Consider the following 19,210-nt stretch of genomic DNA (forward strand, 5'->3'; position numbering starts at 1 on the left):
GCTTCTGCTCCCCCCTCGCCCCCCAAAATTGTGTGCGTGCGTGTGTGTGTGTGTGTGTGTGTGTGTGTAGGAAAAGAGAAGTCACACTGGAGAGGACTTCACACAAGGCAAAATTCCCGACACAAAATGAATTGCCTGCATCGAACTCCTCATGTGTCTCTTATTTTGTTGTTCCGCACGGAGCACGAAGGGAACCTCACCCAGGTTTCCATTTCTGCACACAAAGGAAAATAAGCCGTGATTGTAAATTAGTTTTCTTGAGTGCCTACATGAAGGACCGCAATTGGCATCTTCTCTCTCTCCCTATTTTTTGCTGCACCCTGTGTAAAATCTACGTGTTTATGGTTGGAACTACACAATCCCTCCTCTCCTCTCCTCCCTCAATCTCTCTCAGCTGGATTGTGTGGGGTCCCTCTTCCCTTCCCCAGGGGGCTCCGGAGCCTGTGAGGGTCAGTGGTTCTAAGAGAGGCCTCTGACCCGCCACTTCCACCATTCGGCAGACGGCTGCCAAGTCTGGGAATCAGAACAAAATGCTAAAAGCCTCCCACTGCAGGGGCAGCCCCCTCCTCCGGGCCAGAGAGGGGCTTCCCTACCACTGGGTGTAAGATAGTAAGGGGCCATGGGAAGAGTCTTTACATTTTAAAAAGAACACTACTACTACTACTACTACCACTACTAAAAATTACCTGTCGGTTATCTGTGGAGCCCTGAGAAACTTGAATTCTTGGCTGATCTCCACTGAACACGCCTCAAAGTGCACAATTAACCTAAGCCCTTACACAGACGGACGGACGGACAAACGGACGGACGGACACACCCACTTCATATCCTGCATAGAAATGCTGATGGGGAGGAGCCGGAGGGGCCTTGGGTGGGCCTGTCTCTGAGGATGGGCAACTGGTCAGCCGGGCAGCCGGGCCTCTACCCCCCACCCACCCCGACCGGATCAGTTTATTGCAAAAGTCGGTCTCCAAAAGGCAGGCAGGCCGATGAGGGCTGCACAGTGCCAACCCCACAATCTTCTCGGGAGCGGCCGAGGCAGACTCCAACCGCCAGCCGCCAGCTGCCAGGCAGAAGGCCGGCCTTGGAGCCTTGCTGTAGGGCCCGACGGCCTGGGGGGCAGACAGTGAGCTGCAACCGGGTTTGATGGAGGCGTGGAGGGCGAGACACGCAAGCGCAGAGCAAGAAGCGCAGCAGCGTCTCCGAGCAACGTAAGGCTTCTGGCATGACAGGTGCAAGGTGGCCGTGAAAGGGCCCGGAGCCCAGGATGCTGCAGCCAAGCAGGCGTGAGGAGGAACGGGGGGCCGGCTTCCTTCTGCCCACCCAGGGAGGGGGAGACTCGCCCCCTACAGAGCAGGAGATGGGCTGGGAGGGGAGGGGCAGAGGCTTTGATTGACACTTGCACCCACTGGGAAAGCTGAGCCCAGAGGGCTTCTTTCTCTCCCGTGAAGAGGCCCGGGGCCAATCAAGGGCCCTTGCAGGCCACAGAAGTCACAATTAGAATTAATATGACTGGCAGGAGCAAACCAATGAAGAGCTCTGGGATGGGTGGCTGGATCAAAGAAATTGGGGGGGGGATGATTGCCACATTCTGCAATTGGGCATAAAAGAGACCGAATCCAAGCAAGGGGGGAGGGGTCTGTGTTGCTCCTCCTCCTGGACCCCCGAAGAGCCAAAAGCTGAGCTCCCTTCCACGGGCTTTCTGGAAGGGTCCTGGGACCATGGATGCTTTCCCTTCATTCCCCTCTTCTGGGTCACGGAATCGGGAATTCAGGGAGACTCCTATCCTGGGCATCGCAACGCCCTCGCGCATCTGCACCCTGGCCCAGGAGGGGGGCTGTTCCGGTGGGCACAAACAGCAGCCCACCTCTGGACAGCCATTCCGGTTGGTTTTCAGAACTAGATTCTCTCCTGGACCGACCATTGCAAACTTTTTTTGTTTGTTTGTTTCATAAATTAGCAAAAAGAACCAAAAGAACGAAAGATCCACTTTTCTCGCAGCAGACACAGAGCATGAGGAGATGACTGTCCAGTGGGATGAGTGGATGAAGCCCAAGATAGGGCGGGGGGGGGGCAGGGGGGAGGGGAAGGACTGCAGATGAGCTTGTGCTGAGAAACCGCAGGAGGCAGCTCACAAGTCCAATCTTTCACAATTTTTTAAAAAGTTACAAAAAATACTTTAGAATTATTATAAGATGGGGCTAGGCAGACTTCTTTCTCAGCATGGTCCAAAGCTCTGCCCCGCAGGGACTGGCATGCCCCCCCCCCCGGAGAGCCAGGCTTGGTGTGGCTTCCCTCCCAACAATGCCCCTCCCCCCCGAAAAAAACGACGCTGAGGAGCCGGAAAATCTACCCCCAAAGCGAGGCGGCGGCCATCTTGGGGCTTCCCGGGTGGGTTCAAGAGCGAGAAAGGCACAGAGCCCAAGTGAGGGCCACAAAGCGGGCTGGGAGCAGAGGGGGCAAGAGGACACCCCCCACCCTCAAATCCTGGGTCTGAAAAGCTCCAAACTACAAGGCTAAATGCTAATCAAGGGCGGGGAGTGCTCGAGGGGGCAAGCAGACCCTCCTCCTTCTCTCCTCTCCCCTTGCACCCGGAGGGCTTTTGCGGTGGGCAGCAAGGTTTGTCCTTGTTCAAACCTTGTAATAAATGTTAGCCGGGCTCTGGGGGGGCATCTCCTGGACAATGTAGACCGGGTGCCCATAGTCCCCGCTGACTTTCTCGTAATGAGGGCAGTAGTTGTTCTCTGTAGTCCGCAAGGGGATGATGATGTCGCTGGGTTCGGAGCCGGCGTTGCCGCTGCTCTTGGGGCTGGCCAGGGTGCTGAGCGACAGGGCCGCCGCCCGCTGCTGCGTGTGCTTCCGGTGCCGTTTTCGGATCTTGATGAGAAGGACGATGAGGAAGATGAGGATGAGGATGAAAATGACGCAGCCAGCCCCGATCGCAGCAAACACGGCCACCTTGGAGCTGAAGAATCCATCGGTCGGTCTTTGGGTATCCTGGCCATCTTGGTTAACAGGGTCTGGCATGTGTGGAAGGAAAAGAGAAGTTAAGGAAGGTCGAGGATGGGGGGCCAGGCAAGCGGTCGGCTCTCTGTACGTCGGAAAGGGCCCTTCGTGAGGACGGGAATCTTGGTGCCCAAACCCAACTACCTGCACTTTATGAAATAAAGTAGGTTAGAACAAGTAGACCACAATCTTTTCAAGATCCAAGGAAGCATCTCTGTGGAAAAGAGGTCCCACCGCAAAATGATCTCTCTCCCCAAGGATGACCCAATGCTCCTCCCTTAAGGAGGCTAAGCAAAAAAGGGATTCCTTGGGATTTTAAGGCCCAGCCGTCAGAGTTGAGGATCCGAAAGGAAAACGCCAGAGTATGAACTGGGCTTGGAGGTAAATCGGCAGCCAGGGAAAGGCTGTCCTGGAATCGCATCTGACTCAAATAGGAAGGAAGGAAACGGCATTTTTAAAAGCTTTGGAGTCATTTCTGTGGAAAGTGCAGGTACTGCCTATTACAGTAATCCATGCAGGGCATTACCTGTCGTGGGTCTCCCCTGCAAGACACCCCTATCCAGAAAGGAGCAAATAAGGGAAGTGTCCACTAGTTTTGAAGGACACAGTTGGATTATGGACGTCAAGGACAAGAGCCCAGATTTACTGGGCCGCATATAAATGGAATAACAGCCACTGTCACCACACTGTTCTTTATGAACTGTCCATTTCCCAAATAAGAAAAGCAACACCCTTGGTCTTGTGAAGATTCAGTTCAATTTACTGGACTCCACGCACGCAGATGCCCTTCAGAGCTCCCACTGCAGCTTCAAATGCACATTAAAGAACATAGCAGATAAGATGAAATGTCCCACCACACCTGCTCTATGAACTGGAGCAGAATACCATTCCCACTGCATGGAACACATTTTTCTGATAGGAGTGCAACTGCTACGCTAGGCTACCTCCACCCAATCAAGCTGCGGAGAGAAGAGCTTGAGAAGAATCAGGAATGCGCCCAACTTCTTTCTCTTGCAACAACAGAGCTGACTTTGGTGCCAGAATGCAGATCGAAATACAGCCTTTCCAAGAGTCCCAAGACCGACATCACGATTATTCTTCTCCTAACTCCAAGACTCTTCACCAGAGCTGGTGGCATTCTAGCCGAGCATCAGTATCGCTTCCAAAATCCCCCAGACAAGGTCAGTCAATCTCCGTGTTGCTAGGAAATTATTCTGTAGCCCATCTAGGAGGCACCACTTTAGATTACAAAATGATATGAAAGCAAATCACCAAGGAGTCCTGGTGGTGCAGTGGTCAGAATGCAGTATTGCAGGCCAATTCTGCCCACAGCCAGGAGTTCGATCCTCACTGGCTCAAGGTTGACTCAGTCTGAGGTCGGTAAAATGAAGACCCAGATTGTTGGGGGCAATCGGCTGACTCTGTAAACTATTTAAGAGAGAGCTGTAAAGCGGTATATAAGTCTAAGTGCTATCCTTCCAGAAGAGTGCCACTTACTTTTCATCAATAGATTAGGATTAGTTAACAGAACCATTCATCAGTGGAACAGCTTGCCACCGGAAGCTGTGAGTGCTCCATCACTAGAGGTTTTCAAGAAGAGATTTGACAACCTTTTCTCTGAAATAGTACAGGTCTCCTGCTTGAGCAAGAGGTTGGACTAGATGACCTCCAAGATCCCTTCCTACTCTATTGTTCTATGATTTCTATCAATGGCTTCCCAGGGCTGCTCCTAGAGTTATCTCCTTTTGCTCGTATTTTGTCTGATTTTTCTGCCAGAAGGATCAGGAAACCGCATCCACCAGAGGTTTGTCAAAGCCTGTGGCTGAGCAGCCTTCCCAGCAAGAGGGGAGGGCAGGAGACTCACTGAGGGCAAAGGAGCCTCCAGAGCCAGCAGGAGAACAAGCACAGCTGGTAAAGGTGTGGAAAAGCAGCACATCGATTTAAGGAGAAAATTTATGAACATCAGCGTGCACAAAACTGAAGCTTAATACGTATCTGGCCAGCACTGGTGCACCTTAAATAGATTTGCATTAAACTATAATGGGTAAAAGGAATCTAACGATAACAGGTCAACTTCAAGTAGTTTTTTTTTTAAATTCCTTTGTTCTTTCAGATTAATCTGCAGCTGTAAGGGGCATTTGGGCTACTTCCCACCCTCAATCCACCCAGGAACCCACAGGAAAGCATCGGCCAACGTCCTATTGGAATCAGCCCTTCTGTCAAGTGAAACCTTCCTTCCCTTTTGGAAGAGGGCTAAAAGGTCTCCACCCCAAAGACCGTAGAAAGGTCCAGCTTCACAGAATTCAGCTTCAGTGTCTTGGATAATCCTCTTCCTTCTTCCTGTCTAGCAGGGAGGGGCAAGCGGTCAGCAGGAGAAGCCAGGCATCTCCTAGGAGGAGGGGGCTACTGAGCTGCCTCCCGCAGAGACGCTGGGGGCTCCCTCCTCCCTCCCCTTTAAAAGGGAATGGATTTGGGAATATTTTAGGACAGCTGACTGGGGAATAATAGCAAAGCTGGCTGGGGAATTCTGGGAGTTTTTTTTTTTGTTTTTTTTTTTTGTTTTGTTTTTTTTGTTTTTTAATTTGATTTATATGCCGCCCTTCTCCGGAGACTCAGGGCGGCTTACAGTGCGTTAAGCAATAGCCTTCATACTTTTGTATATTTATACAAAGTCAGCTTATTGCCCCCACAAACTGGGTCCTCATTTCACCTACCTTAGAAAGGATGGAAGGCTGAGTCAACCTTGAGCCTTGGAGAGATTCGAACCAGCAGTAAATTGCAGGCAGCTGTGTTAATAACAGGGTGCTTTAAACCACTGTAGTACCAAGGATTTTTGAGCAGAGTTGAAGTCCTCCAGGCTTAAAGCGGCCAAGGTTGGAGACCAGTGGTGAAATCCATTTTTTCTACCATGTCTTTGGCTGAAGAGGTTGTAAAAAAATGTTTTTAAAAGCCTCTGACGATCCTAGCTGAGTTGCCTGATCGGCAGAGGCTTTTTTTTCTTTTAAAAACATTTTTTTCTACAACCTCTTTGGCTGAAGAGGTTGTAAAAAGAAATGCTTTTAAAAGCCTCTGACGATCCCAGCTGAGCCACGCAATCATCAGAGGCTTTTTTTTTACTTTTAAGAGGATTTTTTCAGCCAAAGAGGTTGTAGAAAAAATGCTTTTAAAAGCCTCTGATGATCCTAGCTGAGCCGCGCGATCATCATAGGTTGTTTTTTTTTTACTTTTAAAAGCATTTTTTAAAATGCTTTTAAAAAGAAAAAAAAAAGCCTCTGATGATCGCGCAGTTCAGCTGGGCATGGGGGGGGGCAGGGATTTTTGCTACCAGTTCTCCGAACCACCCGCCGCCATCGCTACCGGATCAGGCGATCCGGTCCGAACTGGGAGCATTTCACCCCTGTTGGAGACCCCTGTCCTAGGAGGAGGGGGCTACTGAGCTGCCTCCCGCAGAGATGCTGGGGGGTCCCTCCTTCCACCCCTTTAAAAGGGAATGAAAGGCTTTGGGGATGGATTTTTGAGCAGCCATTTGAAGGCAGGAAAGGGAAAATTCTCGCTCTCTGTGGCTTCGGCTGCTTTTAAAGGGATGCTCCTTCCCAGCAGGCTGTCCTGGGGTTCATCCCACCTGGTCTCCAAACTCTGAAATCAAGGAAACCTTCCTGTCCTAAGAGATCGGGTTATTTCTTGTTTGTTCCCCTCATTTTAAACACTGTTGAATACATAACAAAAGCCACGTGAACCTGACGCGGTGATGTCCTTTCTGATTTTTCATTGAGTGCATTAATATTTTTCCACCTGTTTACACATTACTTTGTGCAGGGTGTCTCTGTGTGTGTGTGTGTCTTTCAGTCAATGTCAACTCACTGCCTGGAGAAATCCCTGCAGTTTTTTTCGGCTGCATTTTTGAAAGTGGTTTTGCTCTATCAAACTTGCTGTACAGGTAGTCCTCGACTTAGAACAATTCATTTAGTTCAAAGTGACAACGGCAATGAAAAAAGTGACTTATGACCGTTTTTCACACTTAAGACCATTGCAATATCCCCATGGTCACGTGATCAAAATTCAGACACTTGGCAACTGACTCGTATTTATGACGGTTGCAGGGTCCCCAGCAGTGGTGAAATGTAAAATTTGTTACTACCGGTTCTGTGGGCGTGGCTTGGTGGGGGGTGGGTAATATGACTGAGTGGGCATGGCCAACTTTCTTTTTTCTTTTTTTTACTTTTAAAACCATTTTTTCTGCAACCTCATCGGCTGAAAAGCTTGTAAAAAAATGCTTTTAAAAGCCTCTGACAATCCCAGCTGACTTGCCTGATCGGCAGAGGCTTTGTTTTTACTTTTAAAAGCATTTTTTTCAACCAAAGAGGTTGTAGAAAAAATGCTTTTAAAAATAAAATAAAAAGCTTCTAATGATCATGCGGCTCAGCTTGGCATGTTGGTGGGGAGGGATTTTTGCTACTGATTCTCTGAACTACCCGCCACCATCGCTACCGGATCAGGCGATCCGGTCCAAACCGGGAGCATTTCACCCCTGGTCCCCAAGTCATGTGACCCCCCCCCTTTTTGCAGCCTTCCGACGAGCGAAGTCCATGGGGAAGCCAGATTCACTTAACAACCATGTCACTAACTTAAATAATTGCAGTGATTCACTTAGCAACTGTGGCAAGAAAGGTAATAAAATGGGGCAAAATTCACTTAACAAGTGTCTCGCTTAGCAGCATAAATTTTGGGCTCGACTGTGGTCGTACATCGAGGACTACCTGTACTTGAACATACCAGATTTTCATCAGACCAGGTGAGTGTAACCCACCACGATGTCGGCATTCCGTGGTCCAAATAATTCTAGCCTTGGTTGCAGAACCCTCCCTCTCCCATCGGCCCAGGGTTGACAGTCACGCATTCTCCTTCAACTCTGGTCTCTTCCATATATTCTGTAAGAAACAAGGGGAGCCACCCCAAAATTCCCAAGAATTTACATTTCTTTCCAAGTGCTTCCACCTCTGTGATAAGACAGTTGCAGCTTTTTTTTAACTGCAGGATAATTTGCCCCCACATGTACTAGCAAGTAGGGATAATTGTTGTTGGACACGGAAAATGCTGGAAGCTGCACGTCCCCATCCCTAATCTTTGCTCCTAGTGCACCAGGGTGTGGTAAGTACCTACTTATTTTGCCTCCTCGTAGCAGTGAGTCACCAGCCATCACAACGCTTCTCCTGTCTCCTTTGCAAGATTCAGTTGCACCCCGCCTTCCCTTTAGGGACCCACCATCTTGCTGGCTGCAACGCAGCATCTCCTAGTCTTCTTCTAAAACAGAGGTCTTCAAACTTGGCAGCTTTAAGACTTGTGGACTTCAACTCCCAGAATTCTCCAGCCAGCTTGAAGACTGCCAAGTTTGAAGACCTCTGTTCTAAAAGCTTAAGAGTCGGTTTATTCTTGTGCGCCCGAAAACCCAATAAACCTTCATCCTCCTTCATCACCTGCCTTTTGCAATGACCCATTTCCCTAAATCTTTCAGGGAGGTAACAAAGATGGAGCTCTTCGAGGCAACACGGGAAGACGGACTTTGTCAGTATTGTTATTTTGCTATTAGACCTGTCGGTTTATGTTAATGTTCAGTCATTTCCTGTAGCAATCTATGGGCGTTTGGTTTGGTTATCTATAACAACTGACTGTTGCCAAGCCCAAAAGCAAGCATGGCACGTGGAGATTCTTCCGAGCTGAATTCTTTATTGTTTCACACCTACAGACGAAATATTGCCAGATTTGAGGGCACTGCTAGCTCCACCTGTCACACGCTCTGGGAACTCTTAGGGAGGGGCTGTCCTCGCCCACTTTCTCCCACACATAACATCAGGCCTAAGTTGCCTCTTTCTCCTCTGGATCGGCCCCCTCGCCTCCTGGGGATCCGGCTCCCTTAGTGCATTCTATCACATCGGCTGGTGTTTTCGCTACTGGTATTAGACCAGTATCTTTGCTAGATTTTCAGTGGCATAAAAATGAAAGAAATAGTGCGCAGAGATGGACAAACTAACAAAAGAACTCAAGGGGAAAGAGGATACAGAATATTATAAAGTGATGGCATGAATGGTTGGAGAATAGGAAAAAATGAGAAAGAGGAATAAAGGAGGGAGAGAAAAAAATGTTAAAGATCAAGGTAAAATGTAGACGAAAAAAGGGAAGATAGATATCAATGTGGAGTAAGATAAAGTTAAAATATGTGTAAATAGTAAGAAAGAACCACTTTGAAAGAGCTGTTTTAAAAAAAAAGTGTATGTATATAAATGTTGTATGTTTGTTCTGGGAGTTGAAGTCCATTCTGCCTGCCAACATAATGTGACAATGGACTCCCCAAGCGGGTCATCTCCTTCCCTGTCGTTGCTTTCAGTCGTTCAATCAGAGTTTTGCCAAATTATTCTCTATGCCAGTGTTTCTCAACCTTGGCAACTTGAAGATGAATGGACTTCAACTCCCAGAATTCCCCAGCTGGCTGGGGAATTCTGGGAGTTGAAGTCCATTCATCTTCAAGTTGCCAAGGTTGAGAAACACTGCTCTACGCTTAAAACCATCAAAGTTAGCTCCTGCTAACTCTGTGTAGGGGAACACTGTTCCAAAGGGGGGGGGGCAGAGGCCACCCCAACAAGATTGAACAATTCACACAGCTGCCCCATAAACGTTTTTGACCCTGCTTTATTCACAGCCTTGCACCTTTCCATACTTCCACGAAATTTATTACTTTCTTCCTTAGGCACCTTTCCAGAATTTATTTCAGATTCACTATTCGATTAATCTTGTTAATTCCCATGCAAACCTGTGAAATGCTCCATGCAACAGTTCCTCACTTGTGTTTCTTTCCAAATCGTTTCATCCCTTTCATTTATTCTGTGGATGGATTCCCGTGTCACCCTCTTCGCTCACTCCCAAAACTTTTTAAAATCCTCATACAAAAAATACCACTCCTTTACACACCTACACACTTTCTCACACTGGTGTCTTTCCATCAGAATGCCATTGCATCATCCCATTCACACGGGAGCTGTCTGGAATTTGGGAAACACTCAGTTGCTGTGCCTTCCTTAAAGTTGCTATTATGGATCCCCTTCCAGATGCTACCAAAGCTGAAATCAGCCCAGGAAAACTTTCTCCCTTTGTGATCTGGTTTAAGTGAGACTGATGTAGCCCATCTTTCCTATAAGTCCATTCTCACAAACCTTGGAAACCGACCTACTATTGCCACAGCTCATCAACTAGAAGCTGCTTTTGTAAGGTTGTTTAGACACTTGAGTACATGTACAAAAGCATGAAGAGTATTATTAAAACATATTTTCCTTCAATATTCCTTTTTTTAAAAAAAACACATACACATTCCTAATTAAAAATCACAAAAATTACAGAAACAGAGAGTCGGAAGGGGCAATTGAGGTTATCTACTGCTGTGCTCTTAAGACCCTGCTCTTCCGACAGGCAGGGCTAGCTTCATAATTGAGTTTTAAATTCGGAGTTCTTAAATTTTTTGGGTTTTTTAGCTAATTTTGGCCTTAAGGGTAATACTTTTAAGAATTTTTAAATTTAAATTGTGATATTTGTATTGTGTTTTACCTGACTGTACACCGCCCCGAGTCCCTCGGGAGAGGGGTGGTATAGAAATAAAATTATCCTTATCCTTATCTACTCCAACTTTGGTCAGATAACATTCCTCAAAACCCCATTGCCTACCAACACTGATGATGTTACCAAGTCTGGGTAATGAGAATTATTACAGTTAAAATTAAATTAAAACCACACCTCCCACCCTGACGACATCACAATTCACCCTAAAGCCCTAGGATTACTCAGCCTGAGCTACTCTTGAGCCCATCTCAGAGTAGGGAGCTTGCAGAGAATGCCAGTGGAAGCGAACTGATGCAAACTGCCAGCAGCCAGAGCCCAAGTGGAACCCCAAAAGTCCCCATTCACCAGAAGCAACCCAATGGGTAAAAAATGCAGAGCCGTGTTATAAACCATCCTTGCCTGAGATGTTTCTCCAGTGCCAGGCGGTGGGTGGTCTTACCTGGCTTCCCTGGGACCTCCACCACAGAAGGGAATCTGTGATGGGGGCTTTGCGTGGCGATGTCCCCCGCACTGCCTGAATCCTTGCTGGGACGGCTTGTGGTCAGCTGCTCTGGCATCACCGCATTGGGATCTAAGAACAGAGAGGGAAAAGTCAGGGTGAAAAACAGAGGCCCGCCTCAGGGGAAGGGGGCCCGGGGGCTCAGGTGGGGCACCGGACTGTATTAGGCCATAATCAATTCGGCAGCAGCCAAGAAAAGTGTTGGCTTTTTGCCAGGAGCAGGGAGCTGATGCAAGAGACCATTTGCAGGAAATATGTCAGACGGACAGGGGTGCTGAAGGAAATAATGGAAATGCCATTAACAACCCCTTCAGTTTAGACTTTCCCCCCAACTGCTACAAAGTCCCATAAAAGCTGTCCTCTTAAGATTCCTCCCTCCCACCCTTCCTCATCTATCTCCTTCCTTTCTTCTTTTTCCCTTCCTTCCTTTCCTTCCTCCCCCCCTCCCTCCCTCCCAGATCACCCTTCCCTACTCAACACCAGCCTCTGTCCCATAGGACCAATCACAGCACGCTCTTCAGTGGCTAAACCCTGCCTTTAGACAAAAGAAACAGCTTCAAATGAGGACCAAGAAAAAGTTGAAAGTCTGCTTTCTGTTCAGCTATGAAGCTGCTCACATATATTTCCAGTTCTGCAATCAAATTGTGGAAAAAAATGCAACGCTGTAGGTCACACGCTGCTCCATTTCAGTGGTTCTTCTGAAGTCAAAAAAAAAAAGGAAGGATGGAGATATTGGCAGATTTTGGAAGCTCCCGAGATCATGGAGAACTTGCCTGTGGCCACCAGAGTCAGCTGTTTTGCCCTCTTTCCTATCAGGAACCGACAGACTGCTGCATCCAAAGCTAGAATTAAGCTTTCAGGATGGTTGTTTACTTCCATTCATTCAGTGGAGGCTCAGCTCACAATTATGACTGGTCCCTTCAGTGCAATGGGGAGACATAGATTTTTAAGAAAAACCCTCTATTGGCCTGCACTGTCCAAGTGTTCGCCTTAATGTGTTGTTAGAATGAAGGTGTTTTGTCCTCCTGCAAGTCATTAGGAACTGGCCAGGAAGAGAGAATTCCTAGGTGGCATCTCTCTTTTCCTGGGATCACACAGTTACATTCTCAAGTATTCTCTGGAAATCGAGTCACGATTCCATAGCTCCACAATGGGAGTCGTCACTTTACAGACTGTTGGCCAAGATGAAAGTTTTCCAAACTGCCAAGTTTTGGTACTGAAACTTACAGTTGATTATCCACCTGTATTTTCTAATGCATATAAACAGCTGATGGGATGCACATAATGATATGTTTCCTAGAGAGCCATGCTTGCATAGAAAATGACTGCAATAAAGCTGGGCTGTGGTTGCACTAATCCCCAAAGCATGTCACACCCAACTCCTGTACCCTTACTTAACAAGGAATGTGGCATGCAGCTCAAGGCAACTCTGTTTCCCTATTAAAGAGCATCAAGTGACATCCTTGACTGACCAAGGCCATGACGGTGGAAGAGGTTTGTATGGCAACTTGGAATACAAGAGGAGTACACGAATTAACAAGTGAAATGAAAGGAGAAAATATATTCTCGTGATCGATCTCGATGCTGTCCCTCTGTTGATGCAGCCTAGGACTGCATTGGCTGTTTTGGCAGCTGCAGGACACTTCTGGCTCATATTTAAGTAGTGGTCAATTAGTTGAGGGGTCTCCAACTTTGGCAACTTTAAGACTTGTGGACTTCAACTCTCAAGAGTTCCTCAGCCAGCTGGCTGAGGAATTCTGAGAGTTGAAGTCCACAAGTCTTAAAGTTATCAAAGTTGGAGACCCCTCAACTAGAACATCTAGAGATGTCTTTCACAGTTACTGCTTTGAGCCAGGTACCCCACCCTTTTGTATCTATATATTTGGTTTTTCTTGTCTAAGTGTAGGACCTTACTTACCACTGATTAATGGCAATTAGAATTACTATTAAATGAATAATCTGAGTTTCTGTTTAGAAGTCTGTTTCAAGGAAAGTGTTGAACTGAAAAGTCTGTTCTTAAGTCCAGGCACTGAAGGAATGAATAGAAACCCAAATGCAGAGCTCACAATGAAAGCCTGAGTGGGCAAGGGAAGCTGACCAATGAAAGGTTCTGAATCTGGGACAAAACACCACTTGGTGATGTCATGGGCAGAAAAGGCTTAGTAAGGAAAAGGAAAGAAGTGAAAGGAACTGCAGTAAACAGGGTGAACTAATAATATTCACTACTTGAGGATGAAAAGTGGCCATGATGAAAAGGGACGTCTAAGTTGCCCAGAGCAGACAGAAAAGAATCCAGTGATAGCAAAGAAATGGGAAAAAGAAGCTCAATGAAGCGATGAAATGAAAAATGCTGTGGAGGAGAGAAAGTTATAAGAAGTGAAGACAGTTGAAAAGAATATAGTCAAGGAGAGGAAAGAATGCTTAGGATTAAAGGTGTAACAGAAAATGCAGAGCAATTTTGAAGGAAATTGTAAATTGTCTGTGGAGTAAATAAAGGTATGGTAGTAAAAAAAGAGACTATCTTTGGCAACGCAGGGAGATCCTTCAAAGCCTGTTGTGGCCAAAATCTGCCTCATTAAAAGCAACCAAATCATTTTGAAGGCACAACATAATGCAGCCAATAAGCCATACAGGCGGTCCTTGATTTACCATCGTTATTGAGCCTGGAATTACAACCATAAATCATGCCAGTCATTAACTGGGTCATCACGTGACTGACCCAATTTTAGGACATTTCTTTGCATCAGCCTTTAAGCAAATCACCATAGTATTAAGCAAATCCACAGTCCTTAAGCAAACCCATTGTCCGCAATGTGCCTTTTTGCTGGAAAACTGAAGTACATGCCGATTTCCAGCAAAAAATGTCATAAGCTGTGGTCATGCAGACCCTAGATGTGGCAAACGGTCTTAAATGCAGACTCCAAGCACCAAAATATGATCACATGACCCGAGAAGGATGTCAGAACCAAAGCTGACGTGCCTTTGACCTACACTTGCCACTGAAAAGGCAAGAAAAAAGGGCAGCAGATGCAGTCAAACGTAATAGAAAATGAGCAAACTTCCATGGCCAGATTTCAAATCCAAGTAGTAAACTGCATCCATGGCTGCTTTGCCAAGGGAACAGCCGGCTCGTGGGTCCAAAGCTGGCATGACGAGACAAGTCCCCACGTTTGTTCTGATAGAAGAAATGCAGGGCTGAGCGCTCTGGCTGCCTGGCACAAAACCCGAAGGATCCTGGAGCAAAAGAGGGAAGAACATCGCAGGAGGACAAGGGAGGGGCTGAGAGGCCCACACTTGCTTCTGGGCCTGGAGTGAGACTGCTTTTTAGTGCAATTACAAGGTTAGGGACAAAAGAAAGACCTCTTGCTATTCCTTGAAAGATGCCAAGAGACAGGATAAATCCCAGTTTAACCGGATGCCCATTTGGAGGCTGTCTGAAGAGATGCAACCATTCAAGGAATCCAAATATTATCCTAGCTTAACATGCAACTTGTGCAGGCAATGGTGCTTAAAGACAATCCTGACGTATTCGTAACAGGGTAAATCAGGATCCTGTGTAGCCAAACAACTAGGAAAGCGGTCGACCATGACACAAAATCTCCTTCAGAAAAGCTCATAATGATTGAAGCGGTGCTGTTAGACAAACCGGAAGACATCCCTACATTTAAGAGCAATTCAGAGTTTGTGTTCCTCCTTCACACCAGTGAGACTTTTAGTCCATTTTAGTAAAAGATCCATTTTAGTAAAAAATGCTAGGTTCCTGATATCATTCCAGATGATCACCAAACAGCGGGAGAAGGTAAGTAATCACTAACTCTTTAAAAATTGGAAAGCACGAACTGCTCTTGGATAAACCATCTTATTCGCAAAAGCGTTGGGGTTGTGGTTGAATGCCTATAAACTCTTTCAGTGAATTGTCCCCAGTTCCTTTAAACCAAAGGTGGGGAACTATGGCCACTTTATGACTGGTGGACTTCAACTCCCAGAATTCCTGAGCCAGCGTGGGGAATTAAATCCACAAGTCACAAAAGGGCCATAGTTCGCCACTCCCACTTGAAACAAACTAAGTCATATAAATCAAGGTGCTTCCCGCATTTATCAGTGATTCCAGCGCCTACAGTCAAAGTTAGCATGATGAGAAGTTTCTTCCTCTCCAAATCCATCAGCCACATCAGAATACTCGGCAGGTGAAGCAGGTAAAGCTTTCTGTTGATCGGTGGCTAGAGGAACGAAGAGTCCTTAAACTCTGCAGACAATGTTTTGGGCAAATACGGGCATTACTAGCAATGGTTCTATTACCCAGGCAATTTGCAAATTAAAAATTGAAAGCCAATCCGCCCCCAGCGCAATGGGAACAGGCAGAGAAGAAGTCAAGTAGAATCGTAAAATTTGCTAATGGGTGATTGTGGGGATCAGGCAATAAAATAATCAGAGGCTAAAGCTCAAAAATGCATGTCTGAAGTAGACAAAGAATAACAAGCGCAGCCAAATGCCAGGGCTCTAAGAGCCGCTTAATCGTCTCGGAAGGGAGGCCTTTTACTGAGAAAGCAAGTTTCTTGCTTGAAAAAGGACCAATACTGGTAGTCCTCTACTTATGACCACAACTGAGCCTAACATTTACGTTGTTAAGTGAAACATTGGTTAAGTGAGTTTTTTTCCTCATTTTACGACCTTTCTTGCCTCAGTTGTTAAGTGAATCAATCACTGCAGTTGATAAGTTAGTTACCCGGTTGTTAAGTGAACCTGGCTTCCTCCATTGACTCTGCTTGTCAGAAGGTCACAAAAGGGAATGACCCCGGGGCACTGCAACCGTCATAAATATGAACCAGTTGCCCAGCACCTGAATTTTGATCACATGATCATGGGAACGCTGCAAAGGTCGTAACTGTGAAAAACGGTCATAAGTTGCATTTCTCAATGCTGTTGTAACTTTGAACAGTCACTAAATGAACTGTTCTAAGACAAGGACTACCTGTACTTCCACCAGAGTGACACTTCAGCTCAGGGATGAAATCCAACAAGTTCTGACAGGTTCTGGAGAACCGGTAGCAGAAATTTTGAGCAGTTCAAAGAACCAGCAAATATCACCTCTGGTTGGCCCCAGAGTGGGGTGGGAATGGAGGTTTTGCAATATCCTTCCCCCAGGAGTGGATACGGAATGGGGATTTTGCGGTATCCTTCCCCTGCCACGCCTGCCATGCCCACCAACCCACACCCACAGAACCAGTAGTGAAAAAAAAATTGGATTTCACCACTGGATCAGCTCCTCTGAAATGTCTACTATGCCCGTCAAACTAGCTAATCTTGCAATTCCTCAGATAAACCTCCTTTAAATAGGTCAATTAAAGCCAATTAATTCCAGCCTGCACCTCTAGAACTAAAATTTAAATTTAGCTAACTATACACCTGCACTCTGTTTTTAATCTTAGCACAATCAGCAAATTTAACAACTAGCATTTCCCTGCTGGCAAGGCCATCAAAAACAGATTGTGGCTTAAGCACAAAATTGGCCTAATAATCCAGAAGGAGGTCACTATTATCTATAATTGAAATTGTGCATTTGGCATTTCGAAAAATTCTTCCCCGTGTATAAATTCCATCTAAGAATAACCTCTCTGGGAAATTTACTTGGTCTCGTATATCTCACACTGGATGATAAAAGCTTTAAACCTCTCTGATATCCTATCAAATTTATAAGGCGAGCATCCAGGAGACCGAGTAGCACAGCTATAAACAATGGGAGAACCGGAAGCACGGAGGCAAGTGGGAAGATGGCTTTTCTGTCTTTAACCCGAGTTAAAAGTTATCTGGAAATCCCACTGGTTCTGGGGCGGCCCTCCTGAGTCTTACGCTGGAGTAAAGAGGTGGCCACTGTTCCTAGTCAGTTACCAGGTCACAGAATCACGAGCCTTGAAGGTCTTCTTGTCTCCAGTGTATACCTGGAGATTGTTTTAACAAATGGTTAGAAGCAGTCCTCGCTTAACGACCATGTGAAGCTATAAGAGGGCTGAATGAATGGCACTTATGCCTGATCCTTGAACTTCCAAGTATTGCACAGCCCCAGTGGCCATGGGATCAGAATAGCAATAGCACTTAGGCTAGTGTTTCTCAACCTTGGTAGCTTGAAGATGGGTGGACTTCAACTCCCAGAATCCCCCAGCCAGCGCTGCTGGCTGGGGGATTCTGGGAGTTGAAGTCCACCCATCTTCAAGCTACCAAGGTTGAGAAACACTGACTTAGGTTGAGCTACCGCTTCACAGAGCTTCACAGCCCTCTCTGAGTGGTTTACAGAGTCAGCCTCTTGCCCCCAACAATCCGGGTCCTTGTTTTACCAACCTCGAAAAAGATGAAAGGCTGAATCAACCTTGAGCTGGTCAGGATCGAACTCCTGGCTGTAGGCAGACTTAGCCTACAATACTGCATTCTAACCACTGTGCCACCAGGGCTCTTGGAATTCTGTCCCTTGACAGCCAGCCTCATTTATGAGTGCAGGGGGCACTTCAGCTGCCCCCAGCCCAGCCTTTGGGCTGCCCTGCACTCTGGCCAGCCCAGACTCGGCTTCCTACACACACACACACACACACACACACACTGCTGGGCACCACTGTGGCCTTGACCTTCCACATCCTTTCTAGTCCTCCTTCAGGCTCTGCTATTTCTCCAGTTTCTCATGCTCCTTCTCTCCCTGATGTTGCTGTCACTAGGCACTGCTCCGCCTATCGCTTCCACTGTCCTCTGGGCCTTGTCTACTACCACAATATCTGGTTGATTGGCCAGTGCCTCCCTGCCTGGATCTGGATCTGGAAGTCCCACAGGATCTTAGCTTTCGTATTCTCCATGATCTCCTGTGGGTTCTCCCATTTAAACTCAGGAGGGTCTAGCCCATATTCTCCACAGATGTTCCTGTACCCAATGCCAGCTACTTGCTTGTGTACATAGAGTGTATGCACCTTGGACTGTCTCTGAGGCCTCTCTGCATGGTTTGCAACTTGGATCCAGTCTAGTGTGGTAGATCCCTGATTCCATGAATCAGGTGCTTAGTGTCTGCTCTTGTGCTGCTATGATCAGGGCCTCAGTTCTCTTTTAATCCAGCCCTTTGCAGCCGCTGGTAGCATTTCCCAACATCTGCCATCTCACCCATCTGTCGATGGTACATTCCAGGCAGGTTCTCGTCTTGCCATGGCATGCCTTCTGCCTGATCTTCCTCCCACATCTGCTGCGGCCTCAGGCGTTCTCTCAGCAGCTCATCTTTGGGTGCCATCTTGCTGATGTCCTCTGGATGCCCCGATTTCAACCAGGACCATGGCTTTGAAACTCACCAGACTCTGACCATCCTCTTTCCAGCTGGTGTATGTTGGACTTGGGGTGGACACCTCCAAGTGGTATTGTTCACAATACCGACAGGGTATCTGATGACTCTTCTCTCATTTGTGTTCCCATGTATCATTAGATTGCTCTGGTTCCTCAACATCTGATGAAGGCCTTGTTAATCCAGCATGGCTCTCCTATTTTGGGTCACTCTCACATTTTAAGGTGGGTAGGTGAAGCCTCAGGGGTCTCTGCTGGTAAGGCAGATAGCAGCCAGGATTTGAACCCCAGACTCCCACACCAAAGGCAGCACTTTAATTACTACACTATCCAGCCCTGGGAAAGAGGTCAACTCTCAGAGACTCCCTTCTCCAATTTCCCCCCTTACAATTTTGGCAAAAATGCCAACACTGGGCTGAAAACAATCCCAAAAACTGATTTCAAGCAATGACAGAGAGGGAATTAAGCAAGTTTAATATCAAAACACACATATACACCACACGGCCAAAACAAGCACAGACAAGACCCAACCATTTTGGAAATCACACATAAATTATTTTTCTGCTCAAAAGCAGGCAGGAGACCAAAAAGACCTGCCAACGAGAACCCATACAAAATCACAATTTGCCCATCGCCTCTCTTCTCCAGTTGAGAAAGGCAGAACTTTTTCATATCACAGGTCCAACTACTCCCTATTCTAAGAGCCTTTGGCTTTTACAAATCTGTCCCAGCTGCCTTCAACTTAGACCTATTAAAGCTTCTGCGTTTCGTTCTGATTTTACCACAGAATTA

General features: G+C 46.8%; 1 protein-coding gene across 1 annotated transcript in view; it reads right to left on the reverse strand.

The window, feature by feature from the left end:
• Positions 1-2,318: 2,318 nt before the first annotated feature.
• EFNB1 (ephrin B1) overlaps positions 2,319-19,210 on the reverse strand; it is a 90,049-nt gene continuing 73,157 nt past the window's right edge. The window contains exons 4-5 of the mRNA XM_070951999.1: positions 11,051-11,182; positions 2,319-3,020 (exon numbers count right to left, since the gene is read on the reverse strand). Of these exons, the coding sequence (XP_070808100.1) occupies positions 2,632-3,020; positions 11,051-11,182 (521 nt within the window). The 3' untranslated portion in view covers positions 2,319-2,631. The remainder of the gene's footprint in view (positions 3,021-11,050; positions 11,183-19,210) is intronic.

Source organism: Pituophis catenifer, unplaced genomic scaffold (genome assembly GCF_029215685.1).
Source record: "Pituophis catenifer annectens isolate HBS135680 unplaced genomic scaffold, rPitCat1.0.hap2 SCAF_11, whole genome shotgun sequence".
Classification (NCBI taxonomy): domain Eukaryota; kingdom Metazoa; phylum Chordata; class Lepidosauria; order Squamata; family Colubridae; genus Pituophis; species Pituophis catenifer.